At 36.8% G+C, this 20,672-nt stretch overlaps 2 protein-coding genes across 3 annotated transcripts; one reads left to right on the top strand and one right to left on the bottom strand.

The window, feature by feature from the left end:
- The first annotated feature begins 1,047 nt into the window (after window positions 1-1,047).
- LOC139145142 (zinc finger matrin-type protein 5-like) lies at window positions 1,048-5,713 on the top strand. Of its 2 annotated transcripts, XM_070716115.1 has the most exons (5): window positions 1,048-1,161; window positions 1,289-1,467; window positions 2,001-2,063; window positions 3,270-3,341; window positions 4,688-5,713. In XM_070716115.1, the coding sequence occupies exons 2-5, from the start codon at window positions 1,341-1,343 to the stop codon at window positions 4,963-4,965; spliced, it is 540 nt and encodes a 179-aa protein (XP_070572216.1). In that variant the 5' UTR covers window positions 1,048-1,161; window positions 1,289-1,340; the 3' UTR covers window positions 4,966-5,713. The 2 variants fall into 2 exon arrangements, with proteins under 2 accessions (XP_070572216.1, XP_070572215.1); XM_070716114.1 differs by having other exon boundaries at window positions 1,112-1,467.
- A 938-nt stretch (window positions 5,714-6,651) lies between these two features.
- LOC139145135 (uncharacterized) lies at window positions 6,652-20,631 on the bottom strand. The gene is made up of 20 exons (XM_070716103.1): window positions 20,586-20,631; window positions 20,289-20,487; window positions 19,466-19,625; window positions 18,824-18,998; window positions 17,845-17,986; window positions 16,279-16,382; window positions 15,692-15,859; window positions 15,040-15,245; window positions 14,636-14,747; window positions 14,178-14,296; window positions 13,490-13,606; window positions 12,701-12,837; window positions 12,278-12,398; window positions 11,841-11,994; window positions 10,912-11,117; window positions 10,208-10,345; window positions 9,217-9,451; window positions 8,332-8,511; window positions 7,866-7,962; window positions 6,652-7,363 (listed from the first exon to the last, which is right to left on the bottom strand). Exons 2-20 carry the CDS (start codon window positions 20,474-20,476, stop codon window positions 7,300-7,302), a joined length of 2,823 nt encoding a protein of 940 aa, XP_070572204.1. The 5' UTR covers window positions 20,477-20,487; window positions 20,586-20,631; the 3' UTR covers window positions 6,652-7,299.
- Between the last annotated feature and the right edge of the window lie 41 nt (window positions 20,632-20,672).

The raw sequence follows: 20,672 nt of genomic DNA on the forward strand, positions 1-20,672 counted from the left end.
TGTAAATTCGAATCTGCGTCTGAAACTCTACCATCTAGAATACCTGCTCGATGGTCTGCAAGAGACAATTCAGAGTATTGCTTACATTTCGCGATAACCTCAGAAGTTTATTCCTTAAATGTAGTGTTTTTTATTTATATTCCCACAGACTTGGAGCAAGTCTGGCGAGGGGACACAAAACAGAAGTCGAGCAAGGTAACATAATAAGGAAACCGTCGCTTATGTCACAGGCATAGTAATGTCCATAATGTGACAGTGTTAAAGTGATAACATGGATACCATAGTAGTGAGATCAGGGTCGCACAAACTATTTAGTACAGCACCTCATTATGGCCCTCTCCAGCATTCGTTCCCAGGTGGCCTCTACCGACGCGACGTGACCTTCAGCTGTGGTCAAGGGCAGGGAAAACGTAGTTTTACGCTCAACCGAAACCAATACAAGAAGATGTGAGCAAGTCTGAAAAATATCTAAACTCTTCTACCAGTCAATATGACTTTACATTGAGTGGATCATTCAAGTAAAATTTAACCCGACCATACAGATAGACCGTAAAAGTACACGCAGCAACCGGCCGCGCCGGCGAAGCGACTACGTGACACACTGACCAGCCAGACACAGTTATTATACTCACCCCTCTGTTCATGTATTCGAAGAGTGAATCTCCTCCTTGGTCAAACGCTCTCTCAAAAACGATAGCCCCAACCAGTATCGTCATGGCGAACGTTGAAGTTCGCCTGAATAGCGTGTTATATATGATATTAAGCATCGTGATCAACTTTCCAGTGCTTATCCTAACCTAAAATGGCGTCAAGCAATGAACCGGAAGTACTTTGTGAAGTGTTGTCAATATTACTACGCACTCCAAAGGAACTTATAGTTGTAAGTGGGTATAAATCTTTGAATACTATCAATAATTTGAAATGTATTTTTTACATACTATTTGAGATTAACTGTGTGCATTTAAATGCGTTGTTTACTTTGCTACTTTTTTTTGCACTATTTAGTATCAGCGGACTCGTTTTATGTAAGGCGAATAACGAGGTCAAAGAAGACGGACTGTGGACTGTGAGTGGTATGGTCGGATTAGCATGTTCATCATGAATCAAACACTGCCGTTTAGGGAACCATGAAGTCGTCAGTTATTTATATGAAATTGACAGGTACGATTATGTTCTGTTGATCGGTAAATGCTACAAGTGTGTGATACATATAACAAGAGATTTCTTCACAGAAATTGTACGTCGTCAACACTCGAATAAGTTTAGCTATAGCGCCCTCTATCAACAGAACTGTATATTGAGAGGTCCTGTGTTGCATGGTGTGATGTGCAATTGTGAAAATGGGCAAACGGTACTATTGTGACTATTGCGACAAGACCTTTCCTGACAACGCACAGAGTAGAAAGAAACACCTTGATGGCGTCCATCACCAAATGAAAGTGAAAGCACATTATGATCATTTTAAAGGTAAGACCCCACATTTCATTTATCCCATAAGATTCTGTATCGTAGTGTTAGTTAATTGCATTGCTTCTCAGTCTCTGGATTTTTTAAAGGAAAGAGCAAATCGTCTTCTTTTAAGTTTGGAAGCTGCTTGCATGCATTATTTTACTCCTCAAATGGAGGAAGTTAGTTTCCCACACCAAAAGAAAAGCCTTGCATTGTTTTTATCAATTTTAAATATACTGAAAAGTTGGTTATTAGTAAATCAGTTGACACATTGAAACACACAAGCTGAAAGAGTGGTAGACATACCTTCAGCCTCTCTTGCAATAAATAACGATACACAATCTATTGCCACGTTTTGAGAAATAATGGTACATTCTAATTATACAAACTATAAACCTCAGCTTTAACAGCACAACCGGGAGTTATGCCAACTACATGTCATGCACAGTCAACATTGCTGTATCAGAGTTCATTACCGATGCAGTTCATGCTACACAAAAATGTTATAGAAAATATGTTTTGCCATGAGTACACATAACTTATCATGACAGATTCTGCAACAAGACTGGAGGAGGAACTGAAGAAAACAACTTGTAGAAGATTTGTTCGTACTGGTAGATAGTCATTTTATACATTCTTCCATAATACCATCAACTGGTATGTATACTGGTGGTTGCCATATTTCTTACCATTTCTACAGATTACAGACACGTAGCATTAATTCAAGAGAACAACAGTACAATCCACGAAATGTATAGTGTTGGCCTTATCCATTCCATGGCCTTCATTTTGGACCATGTTTACATTAACCCCATAGGATGTTGAGGGACCGTGAATAATCCAAGGCATGAGCAAAACCACTTGGTGCTCGATGGTTCCCCAAAGAGGACCAATGTTCAGGTATATCAAGTGGTTTCTGAACCATTGATTGGATCTTGCAATCCAGGGTTCCCCACAAGGGGATTCTTGGCAGAGGGGGGGGGGGGGGGGGTGTATCCCGGAGCACTGGTTTTTTTTTAGTTATCTCAGTGTCAATAACTAAAAAGAGAATACATTTTCATAACAAAGGAACACGCAACGTATCGATTATTGTATAAATTTGTCACTCCTCTGATTTTAGGGCTTTGGGAAACATTGTATTTTCTTTTATACAATTATGCAACTGTAAATCAGCTAGTCTGAGCCCCAAGACATCTCAGACCATGAAATTGCTTTCCTTTGTTTTTTTCCTCACCCCTGAATCATCTAGTTTAGGAAAATGGCATCGCTAGTCTCACAAGCAGGGGGTTAGAACAGTGAGGAACTGTTGCCATTTCAGTCAAACAATTCTTTACCACATCAAACCATGGTTACCCTCACAGAGTGGCAGAGAACTTTGGCATAAGACTGGCTATTCACAGCCAATATTTCTTAAAAGTGAGACCTAGAGGAACTCAGACGAAACTTACTTTTCAAAAAGCAAAAAAAATAAAATTCAATAGGCGGTGCTACAGTCATTTGAACTGTGCCTGTGCAAGTTTTTTGTTTGCAAACAATGTATTTCTAGATATCTAGATGCATTTCATCATTATAGCTGCAATATTTTAATTATACTATGTAGATTATGACAGACATGTTTAACTTTCATCAATCACCATCATACCTTTGATACAGTGTTTTACATTGGTCGCATGGATCCTATATGACTTTGAGCACAGATCATACGACTATCCCTTTCAGTGACATGACGCTATGAGTATTTCTTCTTCAGTAGCTGACAGTGTTATAGTGTTACGTGAAGTTTGATACCGGTTTGATGTACTTTATATTTTGTTTAACAGGAGAATGCCACTTTGGGTCCAATTGTAGATTCTCACACTTGTCACAGGCAGAACTAGAAGCATGGAAAGCAGGTGAGGCTGAGAGACCAAAGACTCTATCAGTTTGCTCCAACTGTCATCTTTATTTTAAGAAGTTTCTATCTCTTTCCTTACCAAACCATTCAGCACTGTAAACACACGCAAAATGAATGAGAGATGTCCACAGACATTGAAACTGAACAGTTTTGAAATAAATGATTTGCAAGTTTATCCATGGAAGAATTACTTGTTGACATTCTGATGACTCTTACTCCCTGAAGCATCAAAACACACACTTCTTCTCAACTCTGCATTATGTACAAAATTATGCCAGCACCGAAGGTTAATCTTGGATAGTTGTTGTTGAGAAGATCTAACTTCCTACCAGCAAGAGTGAATTTTGTGGACACAAAGTCTTGCATTGATCAGAAGTAATTGTAGGCAGTCATTAGGCATAAGGATAGCAGGCATAACCACATTGGCATTACTAGAGGCCTGGCCCCCAGAAAAACCCACGGCTCACATACAAAGGATACTTGTGTTCAATGATTTTCACTCATGTCTTACATTCACTGTGTTCAGATACAACTGTAGTTTCAATATTGCAACTTCTCAGGTTGCTTTTTACCCAAACTATGACATATTATTATATTGCTTTGAACTCTAAAAAATATGGGAATGTTATCAATGTTTGGTATTGGCATTGGTCATCAGATCCTATGACATTATTGAATCTCTTCACAAGGTGTGTGTAGGTTTCTTCTGCTTTTGATTGGTCTTTCAGAAAAACAAAATCAGTAAGATAACCTCCCAGTTGTATGATACTCATCAATATCCATGAAATGAAAAATGGCCTTAAAAGCCCCATCCGCTGTATATTGTGCATTTTGCTTCTCAAAAAAATATCAAATTTTTCAGATGGTTTTGATTCCCGTTGTTAAGCCATATTGTCTTTGAAAACGTCACTATTTCAATCCTTGATTATATGTGTGGTCAATTAAATTTGGGCATTTAATAACTATTTTTTTGTTGAAATCTATGTTTCGCATTCATTGCCAATTCTTGACTTCTGTTCTGTGATGATACTTTTGCAAACACTTGTACAAATGTTGCATTTAATTTTGAAACTATCTCATTGACTTTGATGAAAAGATACAGCTAATGGGGCTTTTACCTACTCACCCCTGATTCCCTGTAAGCAGGCCCACACTCACTGTAGATAACAATGGGGTTGGGCCAAACCATGGTCGAGAAAGGGTTAAATTCAGAATGTCTGGATGTGTTTACAACTATTCTTCCGGTGGGTAACGACTCATTAGATTTTGTTTATGTGTGATGAAACAAAGTAATGTATCTGTCTCTTTTGCTTGTAATCAAGTGATTATGTTATTATTTCACAGAGGTTGAACAGGAAAAACTTGAGAAGGTATCAAAAAAGAAGAAATGCTCAACAGAAGACAAAGATTTCTCACTGGATGAGTGGTTAGCTAAGAGAGACAAGAATAAGCAGACTTCAGAAAATGAACCACAGAAAACATCTCAGAAAAGAGAGGAAGCTGATGAAGTTACATTCTGTCTACCCCCTTCACTACAGACAGTCCCAAACCTTCCACCTTCATTGTTCCCTCCACCACCAGGGGGCTACATACTAAATGAAACAGCAGAATGGGGGTGGTGACTTTTGAAAAGTAATGAAGGAGTATCTGTTCATGAAGTATAGGTTTGATTCATATGTATTGAGCATGAACATGTGAATCTTGGTGATCTTATTTGTGTTGTATACAAATTGAGATTGAAGGATTTGTTCAAAGTCACTGAAGGTAGAGGGAGTATTTGCTTCACACAATTGCATTTCCTAAAGTTTGTAAAAATGTGCCTGGGAATGTGTTTTCCTCTATCTTTTGTTTACCTAACAAGTGATTCAAATGGTGAAACTTATCTTTCATGGTCACCATGGTAATTCTACAGAAGTACCACCATGGCCATGCTATCATTGTTCATGTACATAACTTGGTAGTACTTTAGTATTTACTGTAACATGTTCCTCCCAGATTCTTGTGAACACGGCCACTATCACCATTCATAAGGATGGGTTTTCAGTCAGGTTGGTGAAAGACTTAAATTTGATTATTATTTTGCATATTTGGCAATCCCCAAGCAGCTGTGATCATGACTCATACTTCTATACAATCAACATTTATCGTAATGAACTCACACTAGCAAAGAGTGTGGTATGTTAAATTCCAAAATTGGGCAAAGTACAAAACTGAACACTTTCAAAAGAATAACAAAGTAGCCAAGTTGTACAATAAACAAACTGTTTAACAGTGAGAAGGCTACCGTAAGGTCAGCACAAATCAGTTTTCTTCAAGAATATAGCAAGATCTGGAAAATTATATTCCATAACCCCCTCTCAAGGGTCTTTTCATTTCTGTGATATGCTGTTGTTTTGAATTATGTACACCTCACAATGTTAACCCTTTTCCTGCCAGACAGTATCACTTCCCCATCAGCCAAGTCAGTAAAAAGTGGCATTGAACCAAAACATGACGTATTTTCACCCACTTGGCTTGGTCTGTTATAGTATCTTTAGTAAAAAAAAATCAATATTACAGTATTTATGTTTTCAACAGCTTTCAAATGTACAGTATTATGTTAAAATACACCATATGGAATATGTTATGTTTCATTAATTTTAACCATCTTGACCTTGTGGTGAAATATGGACTTGGCAGGAAAAGGGTTTGAGGAAAATTTTACCTGCAGCTAATTGTGTGCATTTTTTACTCATAATATCAGCATTGATAACATTATTCACACAAAAGTACTCCTTATGAGAAAAAAAGTGGAGTAAGTGGAGTGCCTAAACTCGTCTTAACGCAGCCATTTTGACTACCAGTTTTGCAAAGTTTGCTGGGGAATGCCCAGACGATGACCTGCCAATCTTTGTGAATGCGACATTGATAAGGCATCTTTAAAGATTCCAAATCCGAAGAAAAAACCAAAACTATGTAAACTGTGGTTGACAAGTATAAGCACTGACTTTGACTCTAAAAAATTGAAGTACAATAGCAGTTTACTCTGACAGCCAGGATTATTTTCCACAAGATGCTTTTGAAGGAAATGTTGTCATATGAAAACAAGTGGAGCTGAAGAAACACCTGCGTGGGGATGCGATACCAGAAAACTACAGACACATGGGTTGTGAAGCGGATCTATGAAGAGATGTTGCATGATCGGGCGAAGAAGAAAAAAAAACTGACCAAAAATTGCCCTCAAAATACAAAATCATCAAAATTTGAATGTCACATTTTGATCATCCCTATGACCTGTATACCAAATATCAAAGCTATTAGACGAGCAGTTTTAGTGAAAAATTTATTGATTGAAAATGACAAAAATTGCTAAAATATACATATTTCTGCACAATTTCAACAAATCTGAAATAGGTTAGCCTAGAGGCCAATATTTGCAAAATCAAAGCTGTCTGACCACCAATTTTTTTGAAGATTTTTAAGATTGCCTTAAAAATTTGCATATTTCAGCACAATTTGAAGAATTCTAAATATGGCATCCCATGGAATTTTATAACAAATATTAAAGCTGTTGGACCTGCCATTAAGGACAAGAAGATTTTTGACCCAAAAAAGCAAAATTACCCATAAAAATACAAATTTGCATATTTCATCACAATTTGAACAAATCTGATTAAGGTCATCCCTGGGACCTGTACTCCAAATATTACAGGAATCAAACTGGCTGTTGTGAACAAGAAGCTTTGAATGTAAAGGTGACAGACTATGCCACACATCCACCTATTGGATAAGTTCTGTGTTGCTGACAGCAGAGCTAAAAACAGAAGCAACACATAGGGAGACATTGTCAAAACAGCATATTTCCCCTTATATACGGTGACATGTGAATGTTTTTTCTTCTCAATTTGCACTCCAATTCACGACCCTGGTGAACATGTTGGTTTGATGGACCCAATGCTGGGAAAGCCTCAGTTGAATCACAACTGTGTATGGAGCATCTTCAAACAGTTGACAATCAGTGCAGTCCAGCCAGTCTGGTGACTGAAACACAAGAATCAAAACTGCATTTAGGAAGAATAAGTCTAGATTGAAAGATCCGTTGCTCAAGGGCACTCTAGATGGGAGGAGTGCAGAGAGCGCCCTCAAGCGACATCTTTCAGTCTACCTGTTTTCTTGAAGGTCTAATACCTGATATACTGCTTGTGTGGACTTATTTTGAAGGTGGTGGAATAAATGAAGTTCCAACCATCTTGTTTCGGTGAAAATAACAATGGCTTTTTCAAACTTGAGTTGAAAAAGGGACGTTGCATGCAAGGACGTTGCATGCATTTTGAATTTCAAGTAGGATAGAGGCAAGAATGGCACTTTAGGCTTCAAACATTCTGTGAAAATTGCCTTAAAACTTTGGTCTGACATTTACAAGCTGCAAAATACATGTGGATAATACAGCCATTACTGTAATTCTATTCAGCTGTCCCAAAAGGTCTTAAAACTTTGTTGACTGAATCCTATATTTCATAATTGTTTTTGTTGTGCATATTACCTTGCACCACACCCCCTGCCAGTGTCGCCATGGAAATACTCGTAAAACAACAACAACTCCCTCCAGTGTGGATCTTCAGAGTACCTTGCGGACTTGCCTACACGGTAAAGATTAAATATTGAATTGTAGTTTTGACATATGCTACAAAATTTATCATTAGAAAGTTATAATCAAGACATCAATAGAAGGTATAAGACAGGATTATATAATCTGAGAATTCACAGCACAATATTTACCATCAGAAATCACCAACACAGAAATCATCCATTGTATTCTCAATACTGTTTGAACATCCACCTCAGAGATTGCATATACATTTCTTTCAACAGAGTATTTCCTTAGCTTCTTCAAGGAAAAAATGTTTGTGATGACAGATCACAAATTATAACTTTCTGTGCTTTCATTCTATTTCTTTGTGGTTGTTCTCTTCAAATCTCTATATTTATTGATATTTTCCCTAACCCACCATGGCATGGCCGTCTACCGCTGTCGTCTGGTAGGAAAATTGACGCAAGCCTTTGACACAGTTCTCTGGCAATTTCTTTCAGTCGCCGTTTCTCACCAGAGCCTGTTGGAAATTCCACTAGCAGTTTGTCTCCATAAAATTTATCACAGCAGAGCAGCGACTCAATTATCAGAAAGTTCACTGAGAAGAAATGTGCAGACAGAACCATATCAGACTGTAGAGTGACTGCAAAACACTCATATTGCATGTATGTAGGAGTTGGCGAAAATAATATTACTGAAATAATACTGGAAATATTTGTTCAGTGGTTGATATTCCAGTATTTAATGCTGGTATGAATACTATTTATGTGTTCTTATTGTAACATGAATTGGCTGCACTAGTATCTGACAAACAGTTATGATGAAATGTCAGATTGATGTACATATGAAATATAGGAAGGGAAAAAAGCAAACAAGGCAAAAGAGACACACAGACAAGATCACAATTTTATTGTGATGATACAGATGTCATGCAGCTTGATCATATAGGGATATAATACAATGCTATTTCTCATTTGTTTTCACTCAATGATAAAGCTGCTTGGTAGCATGGTGGCAGACTGCATTAAACTTTAATCTGTGGGATTGTACTAAGTGGTGTGCCCTCAAAGCTAAACTGACCAACCAATGATTCCCGACAAGTCGCTTTGGGGCAAGTAAATCTTTCATACTATACTGATATAGATAGGGCTTGATCCAAAGAAATTTCCTAAAATTCCTAACCAGTCCCCTTAGTGGTTCTAAACATGATGTGAACTAACGGTCAAACACAGGAATCCTAACTAACTGTAATTGTTGAAAGAAAATCAAGTTGAACCCAGTATCTAGAAATTTTTCAACTTACTGCAGAACCAGACTGGTCCTCTCCAGTTGCTGTTCCCACCAAACATTTTACTATTTGACTCTCCGGGAGCATACGAAACACTGTATGATTCAGATTGCTGGCATGATTCTTTGATTTCAACATCATCCATTTCTACATGACTACCGTCAGTAGCTCCTTCTGAATTCTCATCTGATCTGCCAGCTTCTTGACACGTATCCTTGATTTCTACAGAGAACGGCTTTGTCTCATGGATCTTGAAGAGGGCATAAGACGAAAATTTTGAGTTACTCTGCACATATTTTTTAGCTGTTTCTGTAATGGCTTCTGGGATTCTGAGAAATTGGCTTTCGATGTTTACCATGTATTGTAATTATGCTGACAAAAATTGAGTGCAGTATTGAATATTATATCATACCAGTATATTGGTGGCGCAAATGCAGCGATATGATTGGTTGAGACGCGAAAAGAACCTTGGTATATTGCAATATACCACTGCTGGTACATGCTTGAGCTCTTGGCAAGAGCAAAAATCTTTTTTTGATGTTCCATGCCAGAATTTCACTATACTGTTATGATATAATAGCAATAAATTACACCCAGCAATGGTGTACCACTCAGTTTTGACCAGTTCACTTAATATATGCACTATCCGGCGTGCATATATGTCATGAACTGGTCAAAATCTTGTGGTATACCATTGCTTGGTGTGCATTATTGCTTAAATAACACCGGTGCTTAGATGACTACATAATTAAATTGAAAGCATGCACTTCAACATCAGATTCAGGAAGTTGAATATGCTGTGGCAACCTCTACCACTTCAGTGTTGCTCATGAACAATGATGCATTTGGAATGGTACTGGGATAGTAATCTCCCAGACATATACCCTTACCCTATCCCTATCCCCAGCTGCAATTGGTATGTCAGAAATGTCAAGCAAGTTAAAGTCCATAGGTGTGCAAATTGATATCTTTGGCAAATAAGTTTGATGTTTATTATTTGTTATACCTTTGACAGTGATCTGATGCCAAAAGGAGACAGAAATTCATCTTCATCGAAGAGTAAATGCAGAATGTGTTCCAGCTTACATCTGTCTGCCAATGACAGCAAAAGTTTGTTTTCATCGCCTTCTTTGGAAGAGATCACCTGTTGGAGGGCAAAAATCAGCCTCTTTGTGTGCTACCAGTTGCCTGAATGTACTGTATGCATATCTGTAATAGTTACACCATGGAAAAATTTGTTCGGTATTAAAACTTCTATTTGAAAATTGTACACTTCATTCAGACATTCCAAAAGACAAAATTACATATTCCTATCAACAAATAATTCAATATAATAGGTTGATTGTGTTTTTCATTTTTGTTTTAAAGAAAACGGTTTGGTATGAGAAGGACCAGAGAAAGCCCCAAAAAGATCTCAAATTTGTTATCAGATGAAATTATGTAGCTTCATAGCCTACATATTCCACAAAAAACCACAGCGGTTTACATTTTAAAATTGATCTCACCTATGTAAACCCTACTGTAACGTGAACGAATGGCTATTGAATGGAATGCATTTTCAAAACGTAATTTAGAAAGAGGAGCTTTTACTTTTGACTGTTGCAGAAGATGACAATGTATTATTTTGTGAATTGTAATTTCAAAAAGTTCGTTGAATCATGAGCAGCAGAGGAAAGGAAAAGCTATTGATCAATATGTTCGTGTACTTGCCTTGGACATGAGGTCTTTGTGGTAATTTTCAAACCACAGCAGAGTTTGCTGAAATGCTGGTACGGATTTCAGTGTCTGGCTGTCCAACACACAACATGCAAAGATTGGCACAATGCCAACTAAAGAATGAACCTTCATAGGTATGACATCACCATCGTCTCTGCATAACTTATCATAATAAAACCCATCAGTGGCATCCCAGAGACCTGAAAAGTGAATGGACAAGGTACATGAAGTTCATGCCAGACTTTTTCATGAACATGCAATCTTCATGACCCCTACATGACCTTATATCCTGGTACGCTTGGTAGTAGGTAGTATTCAAAATATACCATTTTTGGCGTTACAAAGTTCAGTAAGTCATCATAGCGAGGATCTATACTATCAGTGTTTGAAATCAGACTGATGGATTCAAACAAACAAAAATACCAGGATGTTATTGTCATGAAGAGGTCATGAAATTGGCAAATTCTCAGTGTTTCTTTCACTTTTGGAAATGATACGCAGTATCGATGAAGATGATGGTAAATGATAGTGAATTATCATGGTACCGCTGGATGTTCCTTCAGGGCCTTCACTGTATAGTCTCAGTGAAAACAGGTATGGGTAGTATGAAAACAGTCACAAGATTTAAAGAAAAAGTTTGCAATTTTGGATGCAAATTATCTGTGTTTAACCCTGGACATATATGCATATGTGTTTGTCAAAGACTACAACACTTAACTTACTATGGTTGAAATGTGAACTGGAATGGCACAAACGGCTATAATTATTTTATTCACCTTTTCACATTGAATTTTTAGAGGGAAACACTTTTTAGTTCTTCAAGGTTTATATTATTTCTTGTGGTGATGATGAAGTATTTAGCCCTATACCTTCTCCTGAAAAACACGTCTTTGTCACCTAGATATAAACTTTTTACAGTGTACCTCTCTCTGGGTGATTAATTGCTCCTGAGATGAGCAGAAAATGTTGCAGAAACTTTGTGGCCATGTCTGAATAGAGAGGATCATGTCTTGCAAGCTCCAATGCTATTTCCAACATCTTTAGAGAGTAGAATGCCATCCAACCAGTGGCGTCTGCCTGACACAGAAAAAAGTGTGAAAAATGAGTGTATCAGTCCATTGCAGGTGGTGAAGTATTATGTACAATACCATCCATGACTGAAAATAGAACTTTTGAGCCACTTTGTGAAAACATCATGTTATTCATGACAGTACTTTATCATTTAGCATGCGGAATAGTCATACTTCTGTATTTTATTTTCTTAAGATGAAATTGTTATCTAAATAGTCAAGGCTTGAAAATATTGTACTTGGAATGGAACAGTGTTTGAATGTTGGAAAATGTCTGAGAGATGGAATACCTGAAGCAACACTCCTCCACCTGGTGGTTTATCTGATCGGTTGATTGGTGCAATATTGTCCAGGCCAAGAAAACCACCAGTGAACAAGTTGTCGCCATGGGGATTTTTGGTGTTGACCCACCTTAGTAATTTAATGGGAATACAATAGAGTTAGGCAAATCGTATTGTAGATTAACTTTACAGATAGTGATCAACGTAAAATAATGTGAAAAGTACACAACAGAGTTAGGCAATTCTTACCGTATTCAAAACACAAAGGGAGGTCAGTTAGATAATGTATATATCCACTTTATCCAAATTATTATTTAAGAATTATTACTTTGCTGATATTGTTTTAAAATGACCACTAACTTCTCCAGCAAATGTGTAACTGTTTACATAATTCATATGAAGTAGGAGATGGGGTTCACAAAAATTTCTCACCATCCAAAATTCAAAAGGAGCCTATGGAAACACTTGGCCAGAAATTGCCTGTCGTTGGTTTGCTTGTAGACACACAGACACGCCCAAGCATGGACAGGAGGATTGACATCACTAAATGCATATTCATATGCAGGAAGCTGTTGATTGAAGTACAATTTACATTAACACAACATGAATCTTTCTGTTATTGAGTTGTTTGTGAATTTGCTGGACAAGTTGAGTAAGACTGAGTACATCTCCATCAATTCTGCAAATCTTCACAACATATCATTGAAGTTAAGTCTCAATGGAATAAAACCTTCAAACATGACAATATCCAGAAAATTAGACTTCAATAATCCACTGTCTCAACTATGGGTATTACACATCATATCATTGATGGTATTTTCACCAGAAATGAAATTGCTAAGTTAATTTTGGTAATTTAAAAAATTTCCTTCTTGTCACCAACTTGTGTAACTGGTACTCATAAAAGCAATTCTTCTCTCAAATAAAAAAGTTAATCAAACAAAGTCAATAGCAGATGGATTAATGAGAAAACGGTTTTAGGATTCAGGACTTAACAGCAATAGTTTTCATCAGTTACCATGTAAAAGTAATTGAAGAAGTATATTATATATTGCCCCCTATTAAAGGGGAAGTTCACAAAGGCTGATTTTTCCATATGTGCTAGCTTTGGGGTTGCTTATTCCGGAAAAGTCATTTTCCCCTTTAATGGGAATCAATACAAGTCATCTTATAGAAGAGCAAATCTACAGGTGGCAAGGTGACTTCTGTGTCACTACTGACCTGACCATTTGGATGCATGTAGCCATCACTGAGCATGAGCAGAAGCTGTTCTTTAGCAAACGAGGGATCAACTTCTACAAATGGAATCATATGGAAGGCTAAGTCCCAGGATGCATACTGTGAATTGAAAGGAATGAAAGAAAAAATAAGTCTGGCCATATACCCATGCTGCATCTGTAATGAGTATCAAGTTTGTAGACATACTTTATGATAGCTATAAAACCTGCATTCAATCAGATCATAGACAAAGTTTCTAAATCCAACATGATATTCTCAGCAATTCACTTTCATTGACAAAATATGCTGAATAATTTCACATTGTGCAAACTGCTGTTTCGACTAATCATTGTTGATGCTTTTTCATGGATTCTTCTGTCAATTTATTGCCTGATGATGAATTGCAGTTTTACTAGCGTATGGTTCAATGTTGTCCATTTTTTGATGAAGCAAAACAATAAATCTTTTTGAAGACTGTTTACAGAAAATAAAAGGGTAAGATATATCATCTATGAACACCAGAGACTGAACATTGCAAAGTAACGATTCCTAGGTTCCAGCCTGACACACAGGTGATATATCAACTTATCTACAATGCCAAAGATTGAATGCACTATGGGTAATAACTGTTACTTCTGAGGTAAAATGTGAGTACAAACGAGGTACAACATGAAATGAACAGAAAACTCACCCATGGAAATTCCCATTTGTCAGGCATAGAAATGATGTCTTTATTGATGAGATGCGTCCATTCATAGTTCCTAAGGGTCTCTGTTTTCCCATCACTCTTTGCATGAAGTTGACTTTCATCTGAAAGTACAAGAGTCTACATTAATTCCATTAAGATGAAACAAACACCAGGGAATTTAAATATTAGGGTCACATGCTGCAACTTTTGAAAAAATTTTCATCAACGTTGAACATTTTCTTTTTCTTCCTTCCACAATGGCTGCAGTGTGCACAATTATCATGCAATCATTTTCCAAGTGCATGAATAACTCCTGACTAAAACAGTACAATATCTTATGATTTTGCCACCCCAAATGTCAGCATTTTCTCGACCTCATTACCTACAATTGATGTCAATTAGGTGTCTTAGTATATTTTCCCTGCAGCAAATGTGAATTTATGATTCAATGAACTGTTTACCTGCTAACCACTGCTTCATGTGGTAAAAGTAAAACTGCTTGCTCCACAATAAACCTGCATATGCCTGCCTCGCTATTTGAACTTCTTGTGGTGTAAAGGTATGTGGCAAAATCTGTCAGAGAGAAAAAAAATACAAGTCTATATTAGATTTGTTTCATCATGATGTAAGAGTAGTCTTGCACTGGTGATATCAAAATGCAAGTGGTTGAAATTATTTTGAGAATAAATAATTACCTTGCATTGGAAAAATATAATTTAATCATTGATTGTTATCATAATCATGACAATTATATTGCTTTGTTATTATTTCATATCATCTTTGAGCAGCCTAAAGGAAACTTTCTGTATTTATGGGCAGACAATCAAGTATTTGATGTTCGATTGAATACACTTTTTTCTTTTACCTTTTCATAGAAACTATTTGCTTCTTTTCGTCTTCTCTGAAGAATTTGATCAAATTGTTTTTGAAAAATTTCAGCATCTACAGCATGGTTGCCCTGAGCAGTAAGGCAAGTTCTGATGACGGCAGATTCCCCTGGTCTGACATCACAGACATAGAGGGCAGCGCACTTTGTACCTGTATTGGCAGGATTCACTGCATTGGCATCACCTATAGACAGAGGAGTTAATGTGTCAGAAGGAGGCTTTACATCCCCTGTATCACTAGCATTTGGTCCAATGACATTATTTTCATTTGGCTGGCTGGGTCAAACTACATGAAAATGGGGATGTCAGGGTCAAGGGATGATGTCTTCAAAAGCTCACAATACATTTCAACACCTTGAGAGGTCTTCATATCAAATATAATAGAACAACCGTTGACTGTACAGATACTTAGGATAGGTGATAACTAATTAATATCAACAAGAAATCCTGACCAGCTTACCCACAATACCATTTTTGAACCACAAAATGTTGTTCTAAGCAAAAATTAGATGAATTCTACGTACCATATTTAAGTATAATGAACACATGTTTTTGAAAGAGTTGAAACTGTACAAAAGATTGAATTAAAAAAGCAGGTGATGATATTTGCACAAACAAAAGTTTACACACCATCAATGATGTATCTGTGGAAGGAATCTTTGGTGAAAGGAGATGTATATTCTTCTTCAAACCAATCCATCTTTTGGCCAAGTGCTGCCATATTGCTTTCATTCTCTGTGAATAGTAATTGTGGCACTTTCTTATCTGGTCCCACATCAACCATCCACATATAGTCTCCTGATGGGAAATCAGAATGAAAGGTCAACAGAGGGCATTGTGAAAGTTTTGTAATGTTTCAAGTAAGTTTGTTTCGATGGCAAGTTGATGGCCAAAACAAAATCATGTAAATTCATGGATATTAAAATACATGGATATAGGTTAATTGTCATGACCTCACTGTAGGCTTCATGAAAAAGGAGACAAATATGAAAAGAGGACATAAAATTAATGTTGGAATCAAAGATATTTAAGACATTTTTGAGTGTCAATCTCACTGTTCCTCAATGCAGTAACTATAAATGAATTATTTGTCCAATGGTGACTGAAAAGTAATTAACATTTTCTGTCAAGTTCGATACCTAATCTTTCCATGACACACAAAGTGTAGATTGTGGATGGCTTTGACATTGGCTGTTTATCAGAGATATGATTCCTACCCAGTGTTTCATGACTGCACAAAACTTCACAATCACTTCTCTTTCTTGTTGATGGTTTCACTGTTGGATAATCCACAAAGTCTTTGCCCCAACTCCAGGTATTCCTGGAACAAAATGTAAACATCATGTTTTGTTTAGTAACATGATACTGTAAGCAAAACACTAAGGTCAGGGGTTTATTTGGTTGTTCATAGAAAACCACTGCAAATTAAACTCCAATTTTCAAGTGTTGTCAGTGTTGTAAGTTTTAGTTGTACACGGTCACCATAAAACTTTGATAGTTTTTCAGCACGCATAACGGACAACCATGATTCGTGTTCTTCAAAATATTCAACTCAAGAGGTGACACAACTTTACAGTGAGATGTGAATTTGAAATAAGACTTGCTTGACTTTATAATTTGTTATGAAATTATGCAAAACTTGTACATGCATTCCATGGGAATTTGTTGTCCTCTGTAACCTTCCTGGGCAGGAGTGCATGTGATACATTAGGTAGTTTCTACAAGTTTTGGAATATGTGAAAAATTCACTTGTGACTTGACGATTATTCTGAACTGTACGATTAAATAATTCACATACTTCTAACATCAACATGACAATTTTGGATCAATTGATATATTCATTTTTTGTTGAAATACTCCACAGATTTGTTCGATTGAAGATTTGTCATAAATGCAAGGTTATAATGATTCAAGAATCCCATTTATGTCTATAGCAACATTTCATTTACAAAAGTTTAAAAAAAACTGTATTGAAAAGTGTTTTCTTACAAAATGGTGACTTCATGAATGAGTCAATTCACACTTTGATCTGACCAACTACAATAATTTACTTCAACTTGGCTTTAATAACCAACTGAATTAGCGGAAGAGAACATAACATAGCACTGAGTCCCTGTTTTTAGACAACAATTCTCTTGAAAGGCCCATAAGTTGAAACTTACAGCATTATTTTCATAATTTCACTTCCAGATGTAGGTTTGAACACGAGAAATAATTAACAAGGCCGGACTCAAACTGTTACTATATGTAAATCTGTCAGAAGAACCTCTAAAACAGAGAATATAAAGCATAACTATAGAAGAGACAACATTCTGCCATCCATTGGAATGTATAGCATTGAGGTCTCCTGTTTTCTTTGTAATATGAACAGGTTTTGAAATCGGCAGGAAATTTAACATGAAGTGAAAACTTATTCATATGTGATGTGCCAATTCTGTCATGTTAACGATACAATAAAAAACTGAAATAATTGCAAGAAATTTTGATTTCAGTTATAAAGAAGTCCAGCTCATGGGTTTTTAAAGTTGCAAATGCCCGATTGAGTAATGCTTTTACCAAAAATAATAGAATAATAGAATACAATAGAAGGGCCTGGGTCTTCCCCTTCTATTGACTGTGAGTTGTCTTCCGTTAATTGTGATTTCGATGTGATCAAAACTTTAATACTCACTTGCCACAGAAACTGTTTATGGTTTGTTTGTTAAAAGCATTGTTTGTAGAAAAAAACTAGGCATCCTGCAACTTACGATCAGATTCCTGTTAAATGTGATTTGAGTCCTTACCTGAACCAAACTGTTGGTAATACATGAACAGTTCTTCTAGCAGGACCTCTGTTGTGTAATGTATACTGACACAGGACTGTGTATGGATTCACTTTGGCATATTCAATCTCAACATCCCAATATTCATTCTTGTCAAATACACCTTGCATGAAAATGAGTAACGAACTCTTGGTCACAATATATGTATGTAGGTTCCATGTTTAGATATAAAAATACAATGAAAATATGTGCATTTGTTTTCACAATTATTATTATTATAGGTTTATTTCCTTCATGAAACTTTCAACGACACACATGCCTTATGTCATTTGAAAGTTTACATTCAAAAAATTAGGTCTGTACATCTTATGTTTAATATTTTCAAAACAGGCATTCTTTTATCTACCTTTTTTCAATTTTGAGAGAATTCTTGTGAACACTATTACAAATCCTATACAAACAATCCCTGAATGAAGTATCAGATGAAATGTCCAGGGTAATTACAGGGGTTGAGAACAAACGTTTTGTCTGAGATGAACTGTTTTACTGTTAGCTGCCAGTAACAGTGCAGAACTGACATCTTTGTAGCTATCTCACAGATGGATGATCACATCTTGGAGGAAGGAACTGGTAGCATTAGGATGTGAAATTTCCAAAATTTTGCATATACCAGTATATACTGTACGTTTCCTCATTAGTGGGCGGGGCATTTTAACAAACAAACCACTTTCCTGTTGAATTTCTTTTTGCAAGTTGGTCTGCAACTTACAAAAAATCCTGAAGCATGGACTTTCCATTTTGACCGTCCCCTCCCTAACAAGAGCTAAAGGGCAATCCCTAATTGAAGATATGTTTTCATATTCATAGTGAACTGATGCTGCTACAACAGAAGAGATCATACGGCACAAAATGCTATGTTCTATATTCATTCAGTCATTACCAATAAGTAGTTGTGCACTTCATTTCAATGAAACAATGACTAAAATAATTTTTTAATCACCATTATCCTCCAGTTCATATTCTTCATCTTCCACTGTCCTTGCTGTGTTTTCATCTACAAGTTCTTGATATGGAAAGCCATTCTGAGGGTATTTGTATAGCGCCCTCATGTGGCAGTGAGTTGGAGTGTTATCCAGGTAGTAGTAACATTCCTTTACATCCTCGCCATGGTTACCCTTCATGAAAGAGTTTGTGAAGATGTGTATTAAAGCAACCTTGGGTAATTTGTTGAACAAAGTGCAAATTTAAGTTATTTCAAATTATCAAATTCTTTTCAGTGGTTACACCAACAAAACGTATTGTTGGAAAAAATATTGTGCACATGTACACATCTTTGCAGACTTTACAAAACATCATAAGTACTAACACCATTATTTTAATAGAAAACACAACATGTGCTGTATTTCTCTTGTTAAAGTTACCTAAAAAGGTTTCAGACATATTCCATTTGTTAAATGAAGTAGCCAGAAAGCTACACGATGTTTCAGGACTCATTGATTTAGTGAACTTTAACCTATGAATTCCAAACAATGGATGTTCAAAAGACCCTTGATTGTAAAGGTGTCACCGCAAGCATCATGTCATATTCTAAATACTGAAACAGTATTTTAATTTAGTTCATTTGTTACTTATTTTCACTTACTGGCATCAACCCATACAACCTTTCCTTGAGAAATTGATCTTTTCCATTCCAAAGAGCCACAGAGCAACAGAGTGTTGCTTGGTTGTCACTTATTCCCAACAAGCCATCCTCTCCCCATTTGTATGATAGGCGATGGGACAGATCATGACATAGCTCATTCCTTATATGGAGTAGTGTTTGTGTGTGTGTGTGTGTGTGTGTGTGTGTGTGTGTGTATGTGTGTGTGAGAGAGAGAGAGAGAGAGAGAGAGAGAGAGAGGAGAGAGAGAGAGAGAGAGAGAGAGAGAGAGAGAGAGAGAGAGGATGAACACTATGCTATGTTCTCTTTTCATCTATAACCTGATTGTTTTCACATTTTCACCAACTACATGTGGGAGTTCGATAGAGCCATATTGAAACATTATGCAATCCAGTTCTGTAATATTGTTTATAAATTTGTTTTATTGTCCCATATTGATTTTGCTGACTATTTCTTGCTTTGCATCACTACTATTTTAAGGAATTCCATCATGAGGTTCGATCAACACATTCATGTGTGGTTCATCATCATCATCATCATCATCCTTTTCCTCTACTTCATGAACAATGTACCTATTTATTTAAACAGTTTGAATAAATCTCCGCTAAATTGGACCATAGACGTACCAGATTGAAGCTTACAATATCCTTTGTATGAGCATGGAGCTAAAAAGGGTATGAGGCTACTATAAACCATGCATGGCATAGTGACCCGGCCCTTGTTCTGGGCCCACATTAAAATACCTGGCCTTGAAAATCCTGCAAGGGCTTTCAACTATAAGCCATTGTATTCATTCTATAGTTACCCATGTGTATTGTCTTCCCTAACCGTCCTCCATTGTCTATCCGAGAGATAGGGTCCCCATAGTTGCCATTCCCGATTCTCATATGATGGAGGTCCTGCCTTCGTACGGATCGTGCCACTGACGGCGCTTCGCTTGGCTGGCTGTGCAAATTCTTCACATGGCGTGCTCCCTCCTGGGCGTTTTGCCATTTCTTGAACGTCTACAATGTAGATACATGGGTATAAGTGAAAACATTCATAAGTAAATCAACACGAAATGGTACCGAACACCCGATCAAGAGATGACACATGCACGTACTGTCATCCGTGACCTTTTTGAGCAGCTGATTGCAGAGGTTTGCTTTTGAGGTCAACGACCTAAAGGGTCTGCATAACTGGGATGTAG

The sequence above is a fragment of the Ptychodera flava genome, chromosome 12 (assembly GCF_041260155.1).
Source record: "Ptychodera flava strain L36383 chromosome 12, AS_Pfla_20210202, whole genome shotgun sequence".
Classification (NCBI taxonomy): domain Eukaryota; kingdom Metazoa; phylum Hemichordata; class Enteropneusta; family Ptychoderidae; genus Ptychodera; species Ptychodera flava.